The sequence below is a fragment of the Halichoeres trimaculatus genome, unplaced genomic scaffold (genome assembly GCF_033239565.1).
Source record: "Halichoeres trimaculatus isolate MK-OKI-2021-1 unplaced genomic scaffold, fHalTri1.1 fHalTri1_scaffold_18, whole genome shotgun sequence".
Taxonomy (NCBI): domain Eukaryota; kingdom Metazoa; phylum Chordata; class Actinopteri; order Labriformes; family Labridae; genus Halichoeres; species Halichoeres trimaculatus.
The window spans coordinates 17549318-17576376 of NW_027437196.1; the positions used below are offsets into that span (position 1 = coordinate 17549318).

Here is a 27059-nt window from a genome sequence, read left to right on the forward strand (position 1 = left end):
TAAACATGCTGGTAGCAAGTGTACCTCCCTCACTTGCTATGACATGTATTTTTAATGTTGTTTATGAGATAAGCAGATGTCGGTTTGCGCATGACCGTGTCACTCCCCAGATGGCTTTCCACCTATAGTCATGTCCCCAGCTGTACACGCAAACGACATACACATCCAACATGGCACTCTTAGGTCCTCTGATGTGCTGCCTCTGGGCCCCCTCCCTCATCACCTCTGGGAGAAGTGGAGCAGCGGGGAAGTGAAGGAGCGATGGAAGCCAGAAGAGCGCAACGCCGATCAAAGGGAAACTCATTTACAGGTGCCGGGTGTGATGTTGAGAAGGGGGATCAAGCTGCTTATCTCACTCACGCACCCTCACACTCATCGGGTCCATCAGTCACCCACTGGCTCATCCAGTCAGTCACAGACTCACTCGTTCACCGAATCAGCCACTCATTTACTGACTTACAAGTCCTTCACTTACTCACTTGTGTAACAACACAAAAAAAGCAGATCAATAAAGCAATCAGTGGAAGCAACTCTGTTTCTCACTCTACAAGACAAAAACAAGGCTGGATCATTTGTTGAAGAAGCATGTGAACATCACAGAGTAGCTTGTGCTGTCTCACACCACACTGCCCAAACTTCTGCTTTCAGACACATGCTTTACAGAAAGTCAAGAGACATGCTCAGAATTTAAAGTTTGAAATAGTTTGCAAGGATGGATTGATATTGATTCAGAGCATTTTATCAACTGTATAAGAGAAAGAGAGAGTTGTGCCCCCTCTGACAACAAAGCGAATAAAGAGCAACAGAGAAAGAAAATAGGATGTTTTCTGCAGGAAATCAATCAAATTGGAGGCGAGGTGCAGGGAGCAGGGTGGATCAGGAGACAGGGTGACAGATGGAGGTTTGGTGGTGGACTGATAGATGAAGGGAGGGTGTCTAGGCATCATAATAAGGATAATAATCTTTCCACCGCTTTCTGTGACCGTTTGCCCTCTCCTGTACTGCGCCAAAGCCCCAACCTGACAGGCATTAATCCTTCCCACTAACCTCATCAATACTGGCTCACTATGGAATAGAATATACCCCACAGCAATGCATGTGTGTGTGTGTGTGTTTCTGTGGGGAATGCAAGCGTGCTTCCTGCCTGTATGAGACCCAACATAGATGATAAAAAGCAGGGGAATGACAGGTTTAGTGCTGTGCATGTGGAAGTGTATTATCTCCTGCACAGGGTATGTATCCATCACACAGCAGAATGAGTGACAAGAGGAGTTGGTTGTGAGGCCTGCAGGGAGGGATTATCAGGCTAGTCAACTTACAAGGTCATCTCCTCTGACTGTCTCTACTGTCCCTGCTCAGCTCCTGTCACCAACAAGCTTCACGTCACATCGTATTCAGTGTGTTTTGTTGTTTGGCTCCTTTTTTTAATCTGGTTATAGCGTTGCATTTACAATCATGGTGTACTTCAAACCACCAGCAACATTTTGTTTTCACTGGGTGAATGTCGGTAATTGTGTCTTCAGCGTTGATGTGGATAGAGTGCAGATGAAGAGGTAATCTCCCTCAAGTTCAGCTCAGTTTACCCACTTTTTCCTTTTGACTGTGAAGGAGACAAATTGAATGTTGAGAGATCTACAAAGACAGACGCTCCCACGGGAATTAAATAAAAGTTTCTCTTCGAGTGAAGACAAACTTTTGAGCGGGCTTTGCTTTTTTTGTGAATTTGGAATCCCAGAATAGTGTTGAGAACTGAAGCTTCAAAAAACAGATGAAACATTCTCAACTGTTTGAAATTCAGACTCATGTATGGTTATGAAAGCTTACACAGACAAGGACGTCAACCTTTACATGAGCTTTTACAGTGACTACTGAAACAGCTTAGCTATGTAGGATAATTTACTGTCATGAACAGTGGTAAAACTTTAACAACTCTGACTGTTGATTATTGATTATTGTATTGTAAGGCGATCAGACTTAGTGGCTTGATAGCCACAGTGTCATGACCTATTCTCCAGTTGTAACAGGCTCAAACTGGAGGACTCAAAACGCAGGGGTCAGACTGACCAAAAGCAAAGTCTTTAATCAGAAAATGCTTGGATATACAAGTAATGTAATCAGTAAAGCAGAGGTACGACGTTGCTGGGCAGGAACAGTAACAAGAATCAGAAACGGGTCGCACACAGGGAATACGAAAACTAGAATATTGGAAAATTATAGAATACACAAGTGATCATCTGGCGGGGAGTAAAGAGAACACTCGAGAGTGAATGCACAGAACAAGGCACAGGTGAAACACATTAGGGAGGGACCCAGTGATCAGGGATGAGGGAAGATAATAACCAAACAGGAAGTGGAAAACCAAAGAAAGAGGTAATGAAAGAAACTCATAATGATTGTCCTGATACCAGTGAAATGTTCAGGATTGTCAGAAGCCGCTCACGTATACTCAGAAGAAAAGGAACTGGACTGGTCCTCAGTGGTCTAACACCCTGTTTTAGAGGAAAGTACATTTTGTATTCCATTTGGAGATCAAAGTTGTACAGTCTGGAGAAAGAGTGAAGAGGCACAGATTCCAAGGTGTTTCAAGTCCAGTCGAAATTTTCACTCTCTTTGATGATTTGGAGTATCATCTGCTGGTGTTGGTCAACTGCTTTAACAAGCCCATTGTTAGTGCCAAACAGATTTTGGAATAGTTCATGTTTCTATCTTCTGGACTGGTCAGGTGAATGTGGTTCATATCAGCTATATCAAGACAATTTTTTACTTAAAATAAGACCAAAACACTTGTGGGGAAAAAAAAAACAGTTTTTTTCAGTGCACTGCCTGCAGTAATTTACAGTAAAAAATACACTACCTCTTTGTTTCTTGGTAGATGCTCTTTCGAGGTGAGGTGGGAGCTTGCATTAGAAAAATCTGCAGATAAAATGAGATATGATTGTGAAAAAGACAAAAAATGGCTGTCTGAAACAGTGGCGCAGAGGTTTTGATGCAAACTAAGAACCAACCTGTACTTTTTCGTTGATATTCTTGAGATTTGCCTTCTGGGAGATAAATGTGCTCACGAAAAGCACATAATGGGAAATGATTCAAATATAAGTTGACAATTTGAAAGATTGTTTTTGCTGTTTGTAGCTTACTTTATAAGCAACTCTCGGTAGACTCTCATCAATTCTCTCTATTTCAGTGGGACTTTGTGTGTGTTTTTACTACACACTGTGCAAACAGAGTTGAATATATGATTGACAGTAGTAAGTAAATGAAGAACCCTGGATCTGAATGTCATTGAGTGTGTTCGTGGGTTTGTGTATGTACTTACACACAGATACTGACTGATAGCCTGTCATCACCAGGCTCCAGTAACAGTTTCTCTGTTTTCCCAGAAGTTGTCTTTTGTGAAGTTTGTCAGCCTTTGCACTCTGTCAGAGATAATGAGTCATTTACATTCCAATCATTTCCTGCCGAAGAAACATCAACATCAGCAGGTGGCTGCCAGGTTAGGAGTAGAAGCACTACCCTGTATATAAGTGTCTTATTTACAATGATGCAAATGAATCTACATTCTCTTTCTTTTTATTCACTCAAGGCCTAAATAGTAAGTATTGAGGGATACCCCGTGTGTAGGAGGAATCATTTTGTTTACTGATAGTACAGCATGTGTATGAATGTTGAGATATTTAAATTACGTAGAGTGGTACACTGTGTGCACCGGTATTTCAGAGTGGATCTGATAATAATCTGTTCAGTTGTGTGTGAAACTCCTGTGAGGGCTTTTTAACTTGTTATGAAACACATTGAAGTCAACACTGAAGTCTCTCTAAGACCCCAAAAAGCAGACAAAATAAGGTTGACCATCTATGGAGTACAGTTTGTTGCCTAGCATTGCTGTGGGTGGGTAGGTGTCAGAGGACGATTTAAAGTGAGTGACAAATTTTTCTGAAAAAAAAAAAAAAAAAACTATGTAAGACTTTTTTGTCAGCCTACACATGTAAAGTTTAGTATCACAAAAGCCTGTACCAATCTGTATTGCATGCTCAAATAGGTTGGGTTTAATATCCCTGTTGGTAAAAACTATCATTTTGACTGTTTCATCATTGACTCATAACTTTTTAGGATACAAGCTGAAATTCTTAAAATGAACATTGAAATGTTAATGGTGCTTTTCCAAAACCTTCAAGTAGAGGATTTGCTCCTTTACACTTGTATAAAAAAATACACTAACATCCCACATTGTACAGATGCATTCCAGTTTTGCACCTTCATATAAATGTAGAGAATACAACATTATGATTTACTCAATTGAATTTTACTGGTTCACAATTGATCAACAATCAAACAAAGTAGGAATAGAAAGGTATTTTGCTGGGCCGATTATTGGCCTTTTGAGGCATATCGCCATCAGCCTTGTTTTTTCTTTAAATCTGACAGCCGATAAGAAATCGATTTATACCTTTGTAATTCTGGCTCAGATGCAGCCGTATCCCTCTGTCTGCAGTCACTACTCTGTCTCTAGCATTGTCCCACCTACATTGGCCTCATCTGGTTGGTTAAACACAGAGCCTTTTTTTTTTTTTTTTTTTACTTTATTTACTGTTGAAATCTTTAGAAAGCTATTAATTTTTCTAAGTTTTCATTTAACTTAACAAGTCATGCTGCTTAGCCTGGGAGCTGTTCTATAAACATTCATGAAGGCATTTTTAAAAAGTTAAGTGTTGGAGTTTACTGTAATTTAAATGCAAATATTTTCACTTTTACTGCAAATGAATATCAGCTCCAAATATTGGTTATTGGCTGACCTTGACTACGAATAATCAGTATCGGTATCGGCCCTGAAAAAAAAACATATAACACATGGTCTATCTCCAAAAATCAAGACATATTTCATGACACTAAATATTCTGTTCATTAGAGCAATAAAAAAGTTGCAACTGCAAAACCAGGACTAAAACTTACTCCTAAGTCATTCAAAATTATGTTTCATAAAGCTGGCTAACTTTACTGCAAGCTAACGAATCTGAAAATGTGTCGTTTTCACTTAAAACTCAGCCTGATGTGCACCTTGAGCTTCTCTTTTTATGGCCCTTTGAAATAGTAGTCAAGTAAGAAGGAGTGAAATTATTAAAGGTTTATTACTTACTTATTCATAAACAGTGAAGGGAAGTAACACAACAATACACAGGGGAAACAGTATCTAAGCTTTTTACCCATAAAAGACAAGACATCAGAATATGACCAAAAAAGGAAGAAGTGAATTCAACCATATGGAAAAACTTTTCCTTACACTTCCACCTGTAATGCAGTAACATTGGCAGTTAATGGCTACCTAGCTAGCTAGCATTATCGAATATCAATAAATGCTAATGTCAGCAAATCAGCCTCACTGAATCACCTGTGTTTTGACAGTAGGTATGCATGCCCTGTGAACATACATGGTTGGCCTCAGGACACCAGGGCTCAATCCCAAACCGCCCCCTACACACTCCCCCTACCCACTACCCCTCCGTTTGCGCGTCCCCGCGGAGGGTCCGCCATATTAAGGGCCGTCCCATTCCACGGAGTGCGGAGGGGGAGTGGACCGTTCAGCCCTCAAATAGCGAGCCTGCATCGATGCAGGCTTCCATGGACTTTGGCAGGAAGTGCAACGGCATAATGGAGGAGGAAACAACATATAAATGTAAGTGCCGCGTGTGTCCATATGTTCCACACCTTTGTCACACTGATAGAAAATCACTAAAACGTGGATTAAACACCTGAAAAAAAATTCAGTAAAATAAACATGTTACTTCATGCTAACGTTTGATTTGATTATGCTGACTTTTGATTTGATTGTGTAGCCCTGGCACCTCAACATGTGAACACAATCGGCCACATTAATTAATTTGTTTGTTTTGAAATGTCAGATGGTAATAGGATTGAGACACTTGTGGAATCACTTAAGATTATTTTAAATATGATGTAGCTTGTTGTCATTGTTATGGCTTTTAATTTAATGATTTTGCAGGGACAATTGAAAAAACGAGACAGCTTGTGCAGCTCCGAGCTGTCAATGATGCCCGTTTTACCAAAAAAAGAAACGCAGCAAAAGAGGCATGGGAGTAAGTACCTGCACAATCCCAGTGAAATTAATTTGTTTCTTGTTTCAGTCTAACTGTTTTTTGTAATCAAATATTTCCCCTTCTTTTCTATTGTGCCTTAGGTTTTTGATCAAGGAGATGGGGCTTGAGGGGAAGGTGACTCCTAAACAGGCCTCAAAGAAGTGGGAGAACTTAAAAAAAAAATATAAGGTGAGTTATTGTGTCTGTGGCCCAAGACTGATGTTGTTGGGTGAGACTTAACTTCACATAATTAATCCCCAGGAACTGAAAAGGCCACGGACTGGGTCAGGTACTGACCAAGGGGAGGAAACCGCGAGTACCTGGCCCTATTATGCAGACCTTCACGAGGCCCTGGGCTCACGACCCTCCATTTCCCCCCCAGTGTTGATCTCATCCAGCTTACCAGAGCCAACCATACTCTCCAAAAATTCAGATGACCAGGCACCCTCTACCTCTCATGGCTCCTGTCCTTCCCCAGTCACCGTCAACCCCCTCAGCCCAATGTCATCCACTCCTTCTCCTGCTCCCTCTCCTGCTCCTTCTCCTTCTCCTTCTCCTGCTCCCTCTCCTGCTCCTTCTCCCGCTCCTTCCACTGCTCCACAGTCACACAAAAGGAAATCTGACTTTTTAATAGATTTTCTTGTGAAGGAAGCAGACAAAGAGGAGAGGCGTCATTCTGAGCTGACAGCTCAGAATGAACGATTTTTGTTGGCATTTGAGAAAATGGTGGAAAAAATGTAGCCCCCCCCCCATACATACACAAGCACAGAAGCACAGAGTGATCAAGCTGGATTTTTTTATTTTTTTTGTCTCCTTAATTTTTTTTCTCTCATTTCAATGAGGACATTTTTGTTGTACACCAGCAGTGTTGGGTTAAAATAAAAAAAATAAATGCAACAAACTGTTTTTATGACTCATTCTTTCAACACAAATTTGTTTTGTTTAAATGAAAACAAAGGGTTGCAACACAAGCACAACAAAAAATCACACCCATGAAAAAGTGGGTGGGGGTTCAAACGTAATCATGCTCCTGCAGGTGCTGTGGTAGGAGTTCAGGAGCAGAAACAGCTGCAGCCATCCTGTCCCTTATGTTTCGGCCACTTGTCTCCAGCCCTCCTGGTGGGTGTTGCAGAGGACCCTGGTGATCACTGTCAATGATGAGGTGTTCGTCCGACTCAATGGTGTCATTGGTGGTGAGGCAGAGGTTATGCAGAAATGCACAGCATGCAACCAAGTCAGGGGCAAAGTTTGGGCTGACTTCTAATGCTTTAAAGAATGTGGCCCTCCATCTCGCCTTCATCACCCCAAAAGCTCGCTCCACCACAGAACGTGCCCTGGAATGGTGGCGGTTGTAACGCTCCTGGACACGTCCATGCAGGGGCAGCTTGTAAGGGGTGATGATGGTAATGGGTGTTTTAATACAAGGATATCCACCATCTGCCAACAGGCAGAACCCAGAGGGTGGATACAACCCTTGGCTGTAGACAGGACTATTTCTGAGGACTCTGGCATCATGGACAGAGCCTGGATAGCCCACAAAAATGTCCAGAAACCTGCCCCTGGCATCACAGATAGCTTGCATTTGAATTGAATAAAACAATTTATAATTTAAATAGTCGGACTGGTGGACATTCCCCGGTGGTTTAATACGGATGTGGCATCCGTCAAGCGCACCAGCTACACTGCCAAATGCCGGAGTTTGCCCTAGTTGACAGAAACCACCGGGGATGTTTGGCAGTTCATCTGAAGAGGGCAGGGAGATCATGGCACCCAGCTTTGCCTTAATCTCACCTGCAACTCTGTGGATGACCCGATGCACAGTGGATTTTGGCATTCCAAATGCACGGGCCACCACAGAGAGGGAGAGGCCATGAGCAAGGCTGTACAGGAAAGCTAGGACCTCCAGCTCCTGACCCCATCCATGGTCCCTTGGATTTTTTAAAAGCCTCATCAATACTGCCACAGACTGCCGGGTGAGACGAAAATCCCTCTTTAGGCAGGCCTCTGGATCACTGTACACCCGCAGAAGAGGTATGCCTGGATTCAGCTGCATGTACAGCACTGTGTGATCCTGGGACAGACAACACATATTGTTGTTTTAAGTCATTATATTATAATATTTTATTATTATAATATAGTTTCATCAATAACTCTATGCTCTCACATTTTGGTCTGTCATCGCTAAATAAAGTCAATTTAATTTAATGACATGGGGAGCACTGATACCAAAGTAATTAGCTGACAAGATAATAGCAAAATAATATGCACCATCAAATATGTATAGTTAATAAAATAGACAGTGCAGCAGCATTCACCTCTTGCTGATGCATCAAAGCCAATAAACGCTGAAGATGCTTGCGTCTTCTGAAAGCTGCTGCACTCCTGGCGAGTCGCAATTTCTGCCACAGCGTGACAGCCATACACAGGGGGCGTCTGTGTGTTTCCATGGTGAAGCTGTGTTCCGTTTTCCGGTGAAGTGGAGAGGGCATCCCATTCTTGCCCTTAGTATTTATACCCTCCCCCTTCATTGAAAGTGCCCTCCACAGCTGCGAGTGTGACTTCATTTGGAGTGACACTCGGTAGTGGAGGGGGAGTGTGTAGGGGGCGGTTTGGGATTGAGCCCAACTGTGTGTAGGCAATAAACAGTAAATGCAAACAAAACTTATATGTGGCAACGAAAGGCTTACAGGACTTTTTTGTGGATCTGTCAAACTCTGGCTTCATAGAGGTAAGGTTTTAGTCACTAAAAAATAAATTCAGCGCTGGGTGCTGTGAGAGAGGCTTTTTCGCAGCTCCTGAGCAGCAGCAAACATTTTCTCCTCCCTGGATAGTCAGTCAAAAAATGCTGTACAGGTTCCAAGTAATCTACCAAGAAAGTGTGCTTGCTTGCAGGTTTTATATTGGCAAAAGCCGAGCGATATTTGATGTGTTGGGAAAAAGTTGAACGAGGTTCAGATTTCATTGTTGGGTGACCCAGTGTCTGTACCCCAGAGTGCAGGGACCTCATTGAAATAAATTACATGCTACGTTGTTGAATCAGTGCTTGGCTTGTTGTGCCAGGGTTTTATGAGTTTTATCAGGACTATCATGTCCACCAATCACAGTTTTGGCAATTGACTGAAGCATCTGGTGCTTTGAAGACAGTCTTTTCTGAACTCTGCACTGTGTTTAAACCAGTAGACAAAGATAATAACACAGGGAATGAGTGTGAAGAAAAATAGCGAGCAAAAGGAAGCTCATTTCAAGGTGACATGTTGCTTTGACTTGAAGTAGACTTTCGCACATCATGTGCTAAGACGTGAGAGCCTGCACAGGCCTGCATGTAATAAACCAGATCATACGTGAAATGACTTGTGCACAGGTACATGTACAGTCACTGTGTGGAATAAAAGCAGTAAAACAAAGAAAACTCTTTAGGAGATAGAAAACAAACCAAGAGAAGTGCACCCCAGTTGCCCGTCTCTTTGGTGCAGGCTTAAGTTGGATTTAAACAAGGTGAAAGTAGAAAGCTACAGCTGATCCTTTGAAGTTTTTCCCCTGTGTGCATCACAACACCCTCAAGCAGAAAAGGGCTCTCAAACAAAATATGCGCTCATAAAATTGAATGGAGGCCATGGAAGAGCATACATTTGCAAATAGTTTGCATCTTATTTAGAGCATAATTTTTTAAATCAAATAGCCATTTTATTTGTCTGTTATTAGGGAAAGTAAAGTGATATTCCACTTACTGTCCCTCCAAATTCCACTTAATGTTTCAGCATTAGTAGAGTTAGGATAAATGCAGGCCTTAGGGTTGTTGTTGATGTTTTTTTTTGGGGGGTTTTTCAAAAAGATAAAAAAAAATGTCAGGGCCCCATCACTTTAACCAGCATAATCTACCCTTGAGCATCAATTCTGTTATACCAGTGAATGATAGCAAAAAGAAATCTTCAAGATACTTTGCAGTTTTCCAAAACTAAATATCTCATAGAAAAGTTACTGCTTTGCATTTTTAATGTTTCAATTTTTTGGGACTCAAGCCAGAGAGTTACAGAAGCTTTAGGTACACTCTAAAAATGAAAAAGAAGGAGCTGTGACTTCCTTTTATCAGGAAACAGCAGCACAGGATTAAGTGTTTGTAGTCTTGGAAGACATACCATGTGCTGATCCTGTGAACATTACACTTGAATGTCATGAGATGAACTATAAGCCCTTTTTACATTAAGATTAGAACTCACCCGCCTTTGGACTTTCACTCGGCACAACACAGCAACATTATATTGGCATCCATGTATGTGATATTGCACCAAATTAAAGTGTTGTAGAAGCATGAGAGGCATGTGGAGAGCACCCTGAGTGTGAGCCTTACACACGCACACACACACAAAGCTCCTCTGTACTCTGACATTTACAGTAATTCCTACTGCCTTCGAATGAGGTTGTGTTAACTGTGTCATATAAACACCTCATGTTGTGTAAGCCAGACTCTTCTGTAAGGTGTGAGTTCACAAGTTGTGATGTGCTTGATATTTCAGAAGTAGCACCATTGGAATCCAGTTTTGTTAATATTAAGCCATTTTTTTTCCCATTTAGTTCTGATTTATATTCAATGAAACAAATATGGTTCCTCATTCAAACCTCAAACCTTTCCTGAGCACAACTTGTCAAACTTGTTATAAGTCATAATTGAAGGCTGCACGTGCTCTCTCTGCAAGAGCTGTTCAGCAGCACAACACCTTAACTTTTTTTCTTTTTGATATACGAGTTAAACAAGTGGTAATTATATTACACTAATTAATCTAATTAATCTAGTTGACACTTCTCCTGCTCATTAATATCCATATTTTTCAAGCGACAGTCCGCTGTTAGCTCTGGAGCTAGCTGCTCTGACAGAGAGAACAGGATAAATACGCTTTCACACGTGTATGTCTGTGCAGGAACAAAAACAATTTTGACAGTGTTGGCGTTTGAATCACAGAGATTGATGTTACAGAAACCAAAGACACACTTCACGTCACCTCTGGTTTGTGTATAACTGTTTGTGACTCACTGCTCTTTGTGAGGGTCAGTGCCTCAGTGTCCGTGTGCAGCGCCGACACATATGGAGTGAGTCAAACCCCACAGTGAAGAGAGATGGATGAACATTTGAAACATATATTTATTTATTTTTTATAAAACATTATTTAAGGAGGGTACACAGTTGATAGGGGATCCCGCCACGTAATTGTGTAACAGGTGGCGTGACCAGAGCATGCTGAGAGCAACAAGAGCTGAATAGCTGGTATTAGAGTGCTTGAAAGGGGGATAATATGAGACACAGCAATATACAGGTGTTCTGAAAACTGTATACTGGACACCAGTATACTGCACAGCACAACTGTGTGTTGAGGAACACCAGTTTCAAAAACCAATCCTCTGCTTTAACTTACAGTATAGAGACATGGATGGTGTGCCTCCCTCCTAAAAAGTGAAGCCAAAATACTCCCAGACAAATTATGAGCCAAGGCTGTCATGTAAACAATCTGTCTGGTGAAGCTAGAAAACTTAATGAACTTTATGACTGTAGCAAGTCATTACAGTAAGCTCAAAAGATTTTGGCTTAAGTATAGATGCAATGGCTACAGAAGCTGTTTTACTTTACTTGTCCTAACAGAGGCAAAACAGTTACACCTTACATGCATTTGACATTAAAGACTTTAGAATAGAAAGCTAACCTCTGAGCAGTTGTCAACTGGTTTCATATGAAAAAACATGGCTCTCAATAAGCATTCTTTTTAACCAGATCAATTCTTAACTTGGCACAAGCGTTTGTGATCTTGTCTTTTAAATATGTTGAGATGTAATGTAGTACCAACTACCGGGCTAACAGAAAACTCTCTGTCTGTCTTTCTGTAGCGCTCCTGAGGGCATGTGCTGATGGAGCTGCCAATCATCTTTATGACATCACTGCTGGAGACAGAGACAGGTGAGCTTCTCTTTTTGTTTGAGCTCATTTTGATTTTTACCAACATGTTTCTCTGTAAATGCTTGTGGTTACGTTAAAGAGAGATGATTATATTGTTAAGTGCAACCTGTCAATTGCACCATGTTTTGCATGTCTTATAGAAACAGTCACACAATATATGGGTCATGTATTAAAACTTCTCTTTTTGGCTGCATGTTTGTGAGTGTGTGTGTGTGTCTGTGTGTGTGTGTCCCAGTTGAGAAAAACAGCCCCTGTTTATGCATTAGCCCTGTGTATGTTTTTCTGACAAAGTACTGTATGTGTGCACTCTGCAACAAAATGTGTGAGTGTGTCTGGCTAATGGAGGACTGCTGTCAGGACAGGGATGGGTCTGGGGTTCACTGTGTCCCTGAAGTGTTGAGGCTTTCACATTAACACTCAGAGTGCAAACACGAGTTTGTGTTTTGCTGTGGTGGGATGGTGGATGTATCTGGATACTGGCATGTTCTTTCAGTTCTCTTATCATAATAACAAGTACAAGAAATCACAGTTTCCCAAGCCACTTTGCACATTTTATTTAATAACTCATAGGGATGTGACAATACACTTGGCATAGGAGACGAGCCTAGACACAATATTGGGTTCACGAGAACGAGGCGATATTTTCACACTACTTTTAGGATACAAAAATGGAAAAGTCTATGACTGGACAAACATTCTTATTATTACAGAGTCACAAAACAATGCATTTGCATTTTGATTTTCTTCTATAACTTGCACCCATGCATGACCCAAGGATTAGCTTTTAACTTAACTTGAACTTCTTTCCAAAAATAAAGGGTCTGGGTCTGCAGCACTAAACTTTTAATTTCCCAGTCAGTGTTGATTGTGTGGGTTGTAATTGTGATAAAGCTCTATGTACCTCTTGATGTCAAACCGTCTGATGTTTTGGCGATGCTTTCTACCACTTTCAGAATTTGTACAACGTTGGTCTTTCACTCTTAATAGAGGTTTGGGACCACAGAGCGAGTGAAATGCGTGCGTGATGGGATGTTGTACTTCAGTTCTAGAGTGTGGAGGAGACGCCAAAATCCCTGGTTTTCTACCACAGAAAATGGCCTCATATCAGCTGCAATGAAAATGCTGATGTCTCTTGTTATCGTTGTGGCTCTGGCGCTTGAGTCTGGAAGTTTAGAAGCAAAGATGTCCGTCATTGTTGTCTAACCTTTAACAGTTTTTGTCATAGGTGCAGTTGCTTTTAGAAGCGCACTGTGGTGGTTTTGTATTTGCCTTAGCATCCTGCTCATATTAGCCGCGTATTAGTGTATGGCACTATTCTTTTACACTGCTTACATATTGTCCTTGTCTTGTCCGTCACTCGGTTGCCGTTAATTATTTCCACAGGATAACCAAAATGCTGCCACGCAAAAGATTTAAAAGTGGCGGGGGCATCTTCAATGAGGATATTTTTAAGACTCCGACGTAATTCCTGCTGTGCTCGATATGCTGCTCCTGATCCTTTTCTTCTTCTTCTAAGTTTCTAGATGCATTACTGCCCCCCACAGGTCATAAATAGAAAACTGAATAGCTCACAGTCTGAAAGGCATCAACCCTGGCTGTACCCACGAAACAGCTTTTACTCATATGAGAAATATCGCCACAGTTTAATCTCGTGAGATCTCATGGCACAAGATCTAGTCACACCCCTAATAACTAACTCTAGCAGGGCTCAAGACTGTGACCAAAATGGTTGCAAATGCAACCTTTTATTCAGCATATGGGAATAAGAATTTCATCTGGTCGCGTTCATGGGAGTGCATATGTTTTAATTTTTCCATTATCACAGGCACTGTATAAGACATTATGGTTGACAGTCGACCTCTTTTCCACTGCCTTAGTCAGTCTCCTCCACCTGCACCCTCTCCATTGCTGTGGAGAGAGTACGCCATCGCATACACACGCAGTGAATATGTGAATTACACGTTAAAGACAGATGTAGCGGCATTAAGTGTTTTATTACTTGAAGAGAATGCTACTTTTGTGTTATCATGTTAACACGTTTTTTTAGAAAAAACAGCTGATTCTTTGATAAACTTCTCATCAACGAGTGTTACACAGCTACCTGTCTATGTGTTTGTATGTGACCACAGTTGGAGAAGATCTCATTCAGCATCTTTGGATCAAACCAACCTCAGGAAAGGGGTGGATGTTTTTTGAGCTTTAGATATAAAGCACAATTACAAGACTTGATTTGACTAAAAAAAAAAAAAAAATTAAACATCACAGGACTAATGTTAAAATAGGGGGATTATCAGGTGAAATTACAAGTCAGGTCAACAGTGGGAGAAAAGGTTAAAAAGTTGGGGACAATCCTCCCAAATTAGGAGTGTTGACAGCCTGCCAGCACTCCTGATTGGCAGGTCTGTTCAAAATAATGAGCTTATGTATGAGACAGACTGACAAAGACAAAACTAACTGAGGACATTTCCTCTATCATTTAAGGTTATATTTGTTAGTTTTGTAAATCTCTTCAAAATTTTAGTTTGTCATCATTTTTATTTCTATTTCAAGGAAAAGGCTTTTGTTAACTAGGATATTCCTGACATGTAAGCACAGGTGTGTCTGTTGTTATTCTTTGCTCTTATTTTAAAAGCATTTTTGTTGTCTTCTTCTAAAAAACATATAAAAGAAATAACCTGTTTTGTTAGCCAGTGCTTGTTGCAGACATACTTCATATTTACTGTAAAATACTTAGCAAAAATTATAACTAAAGTTACTGTACATGCACACACAAAAAAGGGTGCAGCCAAATTATGTGCTAGTTAATGTAGAGCCCTGCCTGGTCCTATAGGTTAGGACTGAGCCTAAGATATATTCATCATTTCTGTTCAATTTGATATTTCATTATGTGGATTATTTTTAATGTATTCATTCTTTAAGATTGTTGAACAAATTATGAGAACAATTTTGGTCTACTCTCTTGGTTTAGTTAAATTTTTCATAGAAATTAACAAAAAAAAATCCAATGATGCCATGAAATTCATAACCAAAACCATTAGCACAATGCAAACCCATTGTCATCCTTTTGCCATGGTGCCTGAAACTTGTTTGGGGAAACACTCATTCTGGAGTCAGAGTATGCAAAAACTCAGACTGTCATGTTTTTGTCAGAGATGAGTGATGATATGAGGTCCTCACTGCTACAGCAAAGCCATTGCACATTTTCCGTGTCTACAAGCATGAGCAGCATGTTCTTGTCTCTGTATCCTCCATTCAAAGCCAGTCATGTTTCTCTGTCCTGGAGTCTGAGCATGTTCTGCCTGCTGGCAAAAGCATCGATCACAATTCTGCCTGTTTGTGTGACACAGCAGATTCATCTTCTGACCCCCCAGACCGAGCTCTGTCAGCAGCCTGCACAGTGGAGCTGACAGCCGGGCCTCCCTCTAAGTCTTGTCGCACAAAGTTATATATTATACGGGGGAGGGGTGGAGGAAAAAAAGAAGGTGATGCTTTTGGGTGGGAATGTGTAAATCAATCACCAGCAAGTTAAGATGTATTTAACCTAACATTACCATAACTAATGGACTACAGAAAGGAAGAGGAAGGGAGGACGGGAGAGGAGAATACAAGTGATCAATCAAAGCAAAGATTTATGAGTTCACTGATAACAGCAGCTCCATGTAATCGCAAAGAGGAAATTATGAGAACGATAAAGGGAGAGAAAACAGAAAGAGAGGAGCTGAAGCTAAAACATGTTGCTTCATTTTTATGTCTCTGGAACAAAAATGAAGATGTGCTGAAGGAAAACTAAGCTGCCTGTGTTTGAGTTTGTGTGCTGTTATCCATTTTGTCAGCTCCTGCTAATGCGTGTGGGTGTATATCTCAGGGCTCACTCTTTCTCCACAAATTATACATGAGTCAAACAGTTACTGGGACATTTCTCCCCACCCTGAACATGACAGTGAAAAGCGTAGGTTCAAAATATCAAAAGTGGGCTAACTTTGTTCGCCGGGTACAAGCAGATCACAGCCTGCTGAGAGGTCCCCACATCAAAACTTCCGCTTAAACGTCGACTGACTCAGAAAAAGATCACCCCCCTCCCTTAAACTTCTGCAAGTTCTGCTGACAAATTGTGCTGCCTCACTGCAGGGGAGCAAGTTGGCTTTCAAGATTCTGTTTTAAAAAAAGAGAAGGAAGCAAAAGTTCTCCAGTCTGTGCACACTTTGACATCACTTTGACCACATTCACTTCAGTTTGAGCTGTGGATGTGTCAGTCTTATTTTTAAGAAATCTTGTCATTTTCTGAACCAGTATCTGGAAGCTGTTGTTGTTTTCAAAAGTAGTCTTGCAATGTTTTGGGGTTTTCTTTTTAAATGTGGATGATGCCAATCACTTCAATAAGTAAGCTGACATGTGTGTGTGTTGTCATCTGTGTCTGTTTCAGACAGTTTATTTTTCATCAGAATAATGAAGGTAATGAAGCCGGCAGTCAGCCTCTATACCGTCTTCAGGATGGAAACAAGAAGTGAGTAGGCAGGCAGCCTCCTACAGTTGAAAGAGAGGTGCCATGAAATTTCTGTCAAAACAGCCTTAATGATAGTTATTAAGGATGAATAGAGAAGGGAGTGCGTCAGGTTAAGGGTTTCTGCCTCTCATGATGAGTCCACTGACACTTACTTTAATGCATAGAATGATAGGAGACTGTTGATATTTCACTTAAAATCCAAACATAACCATCAAGATGTTGTTTGCCTCTTTTTGAAATGACCTCTCTGGTCTTATGTTGGCAGAAACATATACACTGGCTGCACAAAGCCTTCTCCGGCACATCTCAAAGATTCTCAATGGGGTTAAGGTCTGCACTCTGTGGAGGCCAATCCATGTGTGAAAATGATGTCTCGAGCTCCCTGAACCACTCTTTCACAATCTGATGAATCCTGGCATTGTCATCTTGGAATATGGCCGTGCCATCAGGGAAGAAAAAGTCCATCAATGGAATAACCTGGTCAGTCAGTTTATTCAGCTGACTTCATTCTTTGAGCACAGACTGTTGCTGAACCTAGACCTGATAAACTGCAGCAACCCCAGATCAGAGCACTGCCCCCACAGGCTTGGACAGTAGGCACTAGGCATGATGGGTGCATCAGTTTATCTGCCTCTCTTCTTACCCTGATTCGCCCATCACTCAGGAACAGGGTGAATCTGGACTCATCAGACCACATGACCTTCTTCCATTACTCCAAAGTCCAACCTTTATGCTCCCAAGCAAAGCCTTTCTTCTTGTTGGCCTCACTAATTAGTGGTTTTCTTAAAGTTACACAACTGTTCAGTCCCAATCCTTCGGGATTTTTTTCTGGCCACACATATTCCTCGAAGATGATGGATCCCCACTATCTTTGCAGTTTTTGATAATGTGTTGGACAATTCTTAACCCAATTTTAGTAGTTCCTGCAACCTCCTTAGATGGTTTCTCTGCTTGATGCAGCCAATGATTCAACTCTTCTCAAACATCTTTTCCACAACACTGGATGTGTCTTTCAACATGGTTGTTAAAGAAATGAGAAGCAACTCATTGCATCAGTTGGGGTTAAATAACTTGTTGCCACCTGAAAAATAACCATACCTATTTGCTCAGTTAAATCCAGGTGGCTACTTTTTTTTGGCCAGGCAGTGTATTTGCAAAAAAAACCTTCTTTTTATTTCTATTACTTTCATTTTTCTGTTAGATTGTCTATCATGGGTTCTGCTCTTTTATGGTAAATAGTACAGTACGTGCTTGACATGTCTTCATTTGTTCCATATAAATCTAGGTCATCCATACCACTTAAATATAAGTGCCATAATTATGCCTTCATTAGTGTTCTTGTCCATTCTCGCCACTTCTCTTTAAGTATGATTAACCTTACTTTTCACATTTTCTTTCTCTCCATGTAATTATTCTGATTAGCTGCTTTTAAATCCCATTCTGTGTGGTCATCACGCTAAGAGCTGTAAAAGACGTCAACACACGTTCAAGTACATACAATGTATAACCTACTTACATTTAAATAGAGAGCTTGAGTTTGAGGTTTATAAAGTAAAGGGTTAATTGTTTTAGGTGTTTGAAAATGATGACATAATTTCCTGGTGCATTCTGGACAGACATCTGTGATGTTTGAGGTCTCTAAAGATTTTTTTTTTCTCCTTGAAAGAAGAAAATGCATTTGGTGATTTTTCTTGGAGAATTCTGGCAGAAACTGTTGCTTTTCAGAGGACTTGTCAGTGTCATGCAGGTGAACACATGAGTAAGGCTTTCTTAAAACTAAATCAGATATCAGGGCCTAACTTAATGAAGCATTAATGAATTGATAACCCCATTGATGTGCTGGCTCCTGCTGCCCATCTGTCTTAAAGCTTTGGGTTGTGGGGACCATTAGTAGCCATGCACAGAGCATGAGTCTGCTGACATAGCTGTACAGGTTGTGTGCTAATATAAGAGGCCGTTTTGATGGATATGATGGACTATGGGATCTGGCATTGAGAGGGCTGTTTCTGGGAAGCCAGAGCTAACTGTTATGCCTCCATGAGGTGTTGTGGGTCTAACCTAACGAAACACGTGGGAAAGGAGAGGCCCACTTGACAACCTCAGTGATATGTACTGGTCCTTGCTGTCTGTCTGAAGGTTTTAGGTATCAAGGCCCTCTATAAAACAAAACCCAGACACATTTTTTTGTGTATCCTTCCCACCTTATAAGGCCTTATGCAGTCAAGGTCGGAGTCGAAGTTCAAGTCATCAATGTACAAATCAAGTAAAGTGGCACCTACTGTGTCGGCCGTGCTTGATATAGACTAATTGCTTAATGTTTTCCTATCTACAGACTGGTCAGTCAGTCAGCTTTTAAAGAGAGAGCATTGTGCTTGCCTGTATTTTAAACATGTGTATAAATTAATGATGCTTGATGTCCAAACTAAACATTTGAAGATTGTCAGACCTCTTCTTTGCATATGTTTTAAAAACCCTTGAATCTGTCAGTAAACTGCTCAGAATGGTCCGTTCTTAAATAGTATGAGGTCTTTAGGAGTCTTGCTAAAATGATGAGGTCATCACATAAGGATCTCCTTACTGGTTAATCACACGTTGGAAGGACAGACCTCATACACCAAGGTCTTCTGTCACTCTGACCCCAGAGGGCTAGCCAATCAAGAGAAGGGGGTTTGGGGCGCAGGGAGGTTTAAAGAGACAGCGGCTAAAATTAAGTGTTTCAGACAGAGGCTGAAATTAGTGTTTTTTAGCACCAGTGTAAGAAAACTTTTTTTTCTTTAGCACCAAATCATGTAAAGCCTGAAGAGAATACCAGAGTGACAGTGTACAGCTCCAGAAAAAAAGGAGAACTCCCATTGGTTAATTAAAACTCGCACTTGTCACAATTGCGTTCATATATTTTAAAAACATATGAAATTACCATTTTGCAGCTTTTTATCTCATGATTAAGTTGTTTTGATAAAAGCCTCTCAGCCCCCCCCCCCCCCCCCCCCCCCCACACACACACACACACACACACACACACACACACACACACACACACATACACACACACACACACACACACACACACACACACACACACACACACACACACACACACACACACACACACACACACACATACCCCACCCCAGCTTTTGAAAAATCTAACCCCACATTAAACCTATTTCTAAATGGAGATTCCATTTTGTCTGATTTGTGCACAAAGTCTTATCCTCTGAGAGGAGAAGAAGTCAGGGAGAGATAAAGAGGGACAGGCTGCAGCTAACTGTAGGAGGAGATAATTGTATGTAAGCTTGGTTGCCAAAATTTCCAGCTGCATGTGTGTATGTGAGAGTGTGTGCTGGGGCACTCAGAGATGCAGGCGCTCTAATACGATGGACTAAGCGTGTGTATATGGAAGAGATTTCGTAGGCGCACTTGTGTCAGCATTGTGTATGCATTTCAGTTTGGAGAAGATAATGCCGTCAGCCTCTGCAAATGAAGTTGTCAAGAACCAGACTACTTAGTTTACAGGACTTAGTGGTACAGAGATATCTTTGACAGTCTCTCTTTCTATTTGTCTGCCATTTGATATTTTCTCATTTACATGTTGCACAGTTTATTTTTTCATGTCCACCTGACAGGCCGACGTCAATGCGCAAGGATTATCGTAAACCCACAGGCCTTAAGAAGTGTCAGTATCTGTCAGAGCTTTGGCCAGGAATTCGTATGAGCTGACTTCATTTGTGGGGTTTTTTAACCTGACATGCTGATCATTTTTAAAAGGCTTTAAATTGGATGCAATGTATTGTCGTCATCTCTCCTAACCCATTAGAAGCCACCTACAGATGTGCTGTAATCACATTTGAAAATCATTAGAACTGTTTTACTGCTGTGGGTATCGTGGGTTGTGTGACCTAAAAACAAGGGCACCGACCAACAATAAAGAGGATTAGACTGCAAATTAAACTAGGCAGTAGCTTTGCTAGATCATGGACCAGCTGATGGCTGGTTAGTAATGACTTTGTCCTCATAACAGCTGTCAGTGATGCTTTATATTATCTGATAGGAATCAGCAATCTGTGAATTACTCTACAGTAGAGCTGTGGTAAAATTATCACTTGCGTCATTTATCAGAAGTGTAATTGTTGATCATTTAACACAACAGTACTGTTAACGATTTCAAATGTCTTCACAGCTACTTTCACTGTTTTTTTTTTCCTTTATTACCACGTCATTTCTTAACAGCAAGCCCCCAACAGACTAGCCCTTCTATTTTTTTTAACCCTTGTTTTCTGTCACTGTTCTTGCTCTGCTGTTACACTCCTACTGAAGTTTGTCTATGATGGAATAATTGAAATTCCCTTCTGTGTAACTACTCTGTGTGGGAAATCAACTTGCTGAGTAGAGTCAATAAGCCTTGGGAACAAGATGGGGCTTTGTGCTTTATTTTCACTCAAATACCCATCATGCTGTTGTGTGTTTCTGTTGAGTTAAACATGTTTGAATTTTACAACTGACGTTTAAATTAAATTTGCAACCCTCCAATACACTCAGTGACACTTGGTGTAATTCTGAAAGTTAATAAAGTAAGTGCGCGTGTGTATTTTTGGAGATGAGCTGCGTGAGCTATGACTGTGTCTGATTATTAGTCTGACAGCCCACAGGCATTGCACTGATTAACTCAGGGATTACACACTGTTGGACCACAAATCACTTGGTCACTGTTTGATGAACAAATCAAGACACAGTTTTTAACTACCCATGAGCAAAAGGGGATTTTTTAATTGTTTCAATAAGACAAGCTCTGCCAGCAACATCTTGCTTATTAGAATCTTTGTTAATATGGGATACTGAGATCACTGCAAGCACTGATTGGCTAGTTTTATACCTATCTTAAGAGAATTATGAAGCAAGACAAATTAAAGTTGCAACTCTGTGGCAATTAAAAAAAAGTATACTTTGTCTGCATAAAAAGCAGGTAGTTTGTTTCTTATCTCGCAAAAAAACTTTTTCTTGCAACCTGTCTGACTTTTAAAAAAAGATTATAAGCTGCTAGAGTACATACTGTGTGTTTGTTTGCCAGAGAAACCAAGATTTTGGGGAAAATTTCAGTTAGAAAGTAATAATACAAATGCTTTAAATGTCCAATGTTTTGGATTCTAATATTGGACTTGGATCTATGGCAAGAATACATTTTATAAACTTTATAAACTTTATAGTTTTTTCAAACAGTTGATAGATAAGTAGGTTTGAGAACAGTGGGTGTGCCAGCACAGACAGACTACTTTACCTGCAGGCCAAATAAAGCTGGAAAGTAAGTGGTAAAGTTTCTAAAATGTTATATCTCTTATTGTTGATTCATTGCCATGCATGGGGTCTCTGAAAGTCTTAAAAAAGTTTTGAAAATATTAGGGTGCGCACAACCTAACGAGTATGTATCAGATTAAAATTAAAATGAGTAGCAGGTAGTTTTTTTATTCAGTCTGGCTTGTATCATGTGGTTTCAGATCTAAATCAGGCTGTGCAGCAGGTAAATCAAGTGATAATAAACTGAAAATAAGCAGAATGTAAAGATGCTTGTAGAAAGATACAAATACAAGATCATGGAACCATATTTTCCATCCTTGGTAAGTTTTAGATTTATCAGGTTTTATCAGCAGAAATATATAAAGTAATCAGTTATTGATTGTGCTTTTTTTTAGCTCAAGGGCTGATAAAGATATACTTTATTATAGTTTTACACCCATCAAGGCCCAATCATCATTGATGATGCAAAGACCATCTCAGAGATGCCACTCTTAACCCTTAAAATTCTCATTAAACTCTGTCTTCTTGTTGATTTTTCTTGTGTCATTAATCTCTCTTACTTTTTTCAAAAAAATCTTCATTTTTCTTTTGACTGTTTGACAGCTGAAGACAAATCCTTAATCCCAAAACAAAAAAGGTCTGCCCATCACTTCTGCCCCTGACAGACCTCGAGAGGGCTGCTCAATCAGAGGGAAGGGGGTTAGTGGAAAAGGGGGACCTAAAACAAAGCATTTCAGAGGCTGAGATGATAGTTTTCTAAAACACCAGTGTGAGGAAAAATAGATTTATTTGAGCTATAAATCATTAAAGATAAGAGACCACTGCAATTTTTTTCTGAAATCAGCACCTCTACATGTATGACAGCCATTTTATTCCAGTGTCTGTTGAACATTAACACAAGCACACCTCATCCAACTTAATGAGGTATTGGTTTGGTGAACCAAATCTAATTTAAAAAGGAGAAGTATCAAAAGCACTGCTGTGGCCATTACCTCTCCTGTAGTGGGGCCATTTGGGAAGCAAAGAGAGTGCTGGTTGTACCTCTAAAGTAATAGGAATCAAAAAATAACTATTAACCATGCCAAAGGAGTTAAAAGGAAAGGTTTAGAGTATGGAAAAGAAGGGTTAAGTTCTGGTTTTATATGCAAAGGATACAGTTAGTGTCAGGTTGCTACCATCCTTAAAACTTATTAGACGGCGACTCATAAGACCAAGATTGAGAACCAAACATTGTAGATAGCAAAGCTACAGACCGGCAGGGAGCATAAACAACTCTCCACTGACCAGATGACCACCAACACATTCTTATGTAACTCAGTAACCTCGAGATGACATCATATGACCTCCAAAAAGAATAGATAAGGGCACCTGGGAGGGAGTTCACTGTGAGAATGCATCAAAACAGGTTCCTATGCAGGACTCAAGTTTTGTAAGACCAGGAAATCCCTTGATTAGAAAAGAAGAGCGAGGCTTCCAAAAAAAAAAAAAAACGTAAAGGACTGGAGTAAGGTCACCTAGTGTAATGGTTGGACAGAGATCTGGAGAGGCCTTCAAGCCACAGTGTGTCACACCCTCTGTAAAATTTGGTAAAAGATTAGTGGTGATCTGGGGTTGCTTCAGCTCAGCTGGAATCGGACAGATTCGTCTTTATGAAGGACGCATGAGTCAAACCATGAAGAAAACTTCCTTCCTTCTGTTTTGACATTGGCCCAAGCTCTGAGGATTGGTTTTTCCATCAGGACAATGATCCGTGCCACACAGCTCTGCCAAAGAAGTTGTGGATGACCCAGCCCAATCTCCAGACCTGAACCCCACTGAAAGCTGGATGGTTACAAGCCTTCAAACAAAGCTGAGCTGTTTGTATTTTTGGCCCTGGACTTGCATGAAGTCACCCAACAGCAATCAGAAGCCTCATGAAAGCTGTGATAAAGAAGTCAGGGTTGTTCCACCAAATGTGGATTTCCAAATTCTTCCCAAGTCAAAACATTGGTACTGTGTACAAATGCGCATGAATTTCTTTTCCTCCACTATTTGAGTTCTGAAAAAACTGCATCTTTTTGGATATTTTCAGCATCTGTCATTTTCTATAAATCAATTCTCTAAATGACAACATTTTTATTGAAAGTTAGGAGAAATGTAGTCGGTGATTTGCAGCAACATGCAACATTTGAAAACTTACTCCGAAGGATGGCAGTCATTATTTATTTGAACACCCAAGGTTATATTCCAACAAATGACTCATCGTCTTGTTTTTATAGCCCCACCGGTATGTAACATGCACTCACAGGCAATGATTGAGTAAAAGCAAATGCAAAAACTAAAGTTATACTTGAGTTATAACAAATCAAAAACCAGATGCCCAATATCCAGAGTTCTTCTGTTCCTTTCTGTATGTGCTTTACAGTCATGACTGTGCCTGTCGCAGACTGGGAGTCGAGCATGTCAAAGTGCCTTGCTGTGGCTTGTTTATGTATTTAGGTCATTAATGATGTCATCCAAAATAAGCCCCCACTTCTTATCATCTCTCCCCCTCTGATTGGGAGATGAGAGCGATGAGAGGGGTAATCAGAACTGCATCTTCACAAGTGATGGGAAGACGAGGAGAGAGAAAAGAGTGTTTGTCATGCTGTTAATCAGAAGATGATGAAAGATATGGTGCAGGATATAAACAAGACAACTTAATGTTGTAATTAAGTGTTGATATGGGTAGACCACACCTGCGGTAGTCTGATGGAAAGAGTTAGAAATAGACATGGAGGAAGTACAAGAAGCAAGAAGACTGATTTTCATTTCAGTCTTAATGGCGCTGTTAGATTGAAGGTAGCTGCTGGAGTTACAAAGAAAAATAAGCATCTCAGGGCAGACATAACCCTTGTCTGAGAAAGGGTCTGAAGGTGAGAGCTGCTGTGAAGGAGAGGTGTTTATTGGCAAAGGGAGGAAGAAAAAAAGCAAGGATGGAGGATGCAGAGCGGGACGCACAAGCTGGCTGATAGACAGACGAATACACACATCTGCAGACTGGCACACAAACACAGGCAAAGGTCACACAGCCATCCCCGTCGCCTGATACCCAGACAAACTGGCGGTAAAATGCTCTATTTCCCATCCAAATTAAAGTGTCAGTTAATATTAATGTGGAAGTGAAGACTGTCACACACAACACACAAACACACACACAAATAGCATTTACGCTCACACACAGACACAAATACAGAATTTAGAATCCCGCCTGGTCAATTACTATCAGCCGACAGAGTCATGCACACAGGTCACAATAAATGTGTGTGTCCATTTCCCCATGGTGTGTGTGTACAGAGTGCCTGTTGGGCCCACTGTCACGCCTTGTCCCATCTGTCGCATGAAGGTTACTCTTGAATGAAGATGTTTCATAAGGCGTGTGTGTGTGCATAGGCTTATTTTAGACTTTTGTGCACATTTTGTGTGCGAGTGCATGCACTTATTGTGTGCCTGTGAATGAGTTTGTGTGGACAATGAAACTTTTTACCAGCATTATATTCAGTGTTTGGTTCAGGTAGAGTGGTGTATGATTGTCTTCATGCATGCTTTTGTAGTTGGTGTGTGTAAGGTGCGCGTGTGCGTGTGCGTTCTGTTTGTCTTGCTGTATCTTGCTGGTGTAAATGGGAACGGCAAGGAGGATGAGGAGGAGGAGGAAAGGAATAATCCTTCTGTATCTCTTTCTTCAACCGAGCGGAACATCGCTCTCGCCTCTTGCTGGAAACGTGCACACACAGATACAAACACAAACAAACACACAACCCAACCAAGCATGAAATCGTAATGTCAGACCTGTTAATGCCTCTAGATAGCAGCAACTGCATCCCTGCGTGGTCCTGCTCCAAACACATCAACACACACACATGCACACACACTTACAAATGGAATAAACAGAGAGCTATCTGTCTCTCCGACAGGAATGCTCTCCTCAGACGTGGCTGGGAGATTTTTTGGCTGTTTTCACTGATATCTGCAATAGACCTTGCTAATTCTTACGCCCTGGGAATGCAAGTTTCCTCAAAACACAGCTGTAGTTTTGATGAAAGAAATACACAGAGACATTTGTATTCAGGATGCAACGCCTGCATGCACAAATATTCCCAAACCTCCAGCCCGGTTAAATTTGCAGTTGTAATCCTCTTGATTGCATGTTTAAACATGGAATTTCTTCCAGGTTTGTGTAGTTCACAACAGTTCTGTATTTCTACACGGCGTGATCACTGTGACTGTGTTTTTGGGAGGCAGGTCTGTCTGAGAGGAGTCATAAAGCATGGAAAGTAGGGTGAATACATTTTCTACCATTAAATTGAATATTTATATCCATCTTCTATCTGATCTGCCATCAGTTGAAATATTAATATGCATGTCGTGCTAGCAAAAAACAGAGCTTTCATACCTAATTTACATTAATGAGCACCTGTGTTCCTATAAAAGTTCAGTTTGATAAACTAAGGTCCTGTTAGCATTAATAAATACTATAACGGTAAAGCTTATCACATGCTGCTTTTGTTTGAAAGAGCCAAACAGAGAAAGTTTATCTTGTGAAGTTTTGTTGAATAAATAGAAAAAGAATGAAAAAATGTAGAATCACTTGAACTGAAAAATAAAATAAGAGAGTAAGAAGAGCAAATCTTATAAGAGGGAGAGTGCGAAAGAAATAGATAATGGTTTTCACAACAATGGGAATGGAGAACCTGTTCCAGATTAGGTGAGATGGGTTTTTTTATCCCACCGAGGATATCAGTTTATTTTCAGATGATCCAGTCCCTCCAAAATTCAGGTAATCTATGATGATTTATGTATTCAGTTTAGTGAAATTGAGTCATTTCTGTTGTTAGCGGACTAGGCTAGAAAAAAAGCTCTCATCTGTTTGTTATTGAGGTTTTATTTTCTCTGACTGCGATTTACGTCTTCCCGTGCCCCTCTCTTTGTCCCTGCCTCTTTAAGATCAGCAAAAATAAAGACCTTCTGTAAAATATTTACTTTTTGCCCTTATTCTTTATGTCTGAAACTACTGCAAGGTTTTAGGGGAAAGATGGAGTGATTAACTCATTTTCTTCCCTAAGCCAGGGCTCCTGATGAGTGAGACTTTTTCGCAGTTTGAGAAAGAAGGATGAGAGTTTTTGTTAACCTAACGGTCCACCTTTGAATACATTTGGCCATGAAAAATTAACGAGTTTTAATTTGAAACACCTTGGCTTTGGGTTGCTAT

At 40.6% G+C, this 27059-nt stretch overlaps 2 protein-coding genes across 4 annotated transcripts in view; both read left to right on the forward strand.

Annotated features, from left to right (window-relative positions):
• The window catches only part of tpk1 (thiamin pyrophosphokinase 1), a 91103-nt gene that overhangs the window by 15616 nt on the left and 48428 nt on the right, over positions 1-27059 (forward strand). For all 3 annotated transcript variants that reach the window (XM_074693929.1, XM_074693931.1, XM_074693930.1), the window contains exon 4: positions 11967-12036. In XM_074693929.1, the coding sequence (XP_074550030.1) occupies positions 11967-12036 (70 nt within the window). The remainder of the gene's footprint in view (positions 1-11966; positions 12037-27059) is intronic.
• Positions 131-6983, forward strand: LOC141807807 (uncharacterized). Its single transcript, XM_074694021.1, has 5 exons — positions 131-317; positions 5441-5671; positions 5999-6092; positions 6194-6281; positions 6354-6983. The coding sequence occupies exons 1-5, from the start codon at positions 131-133 to the stop codon at positions 6831-6833; spliced, it is 1080 nt and encodes a 359-aa protein (XP_074550122.1). The 3' UTR covers positions 6834-6983.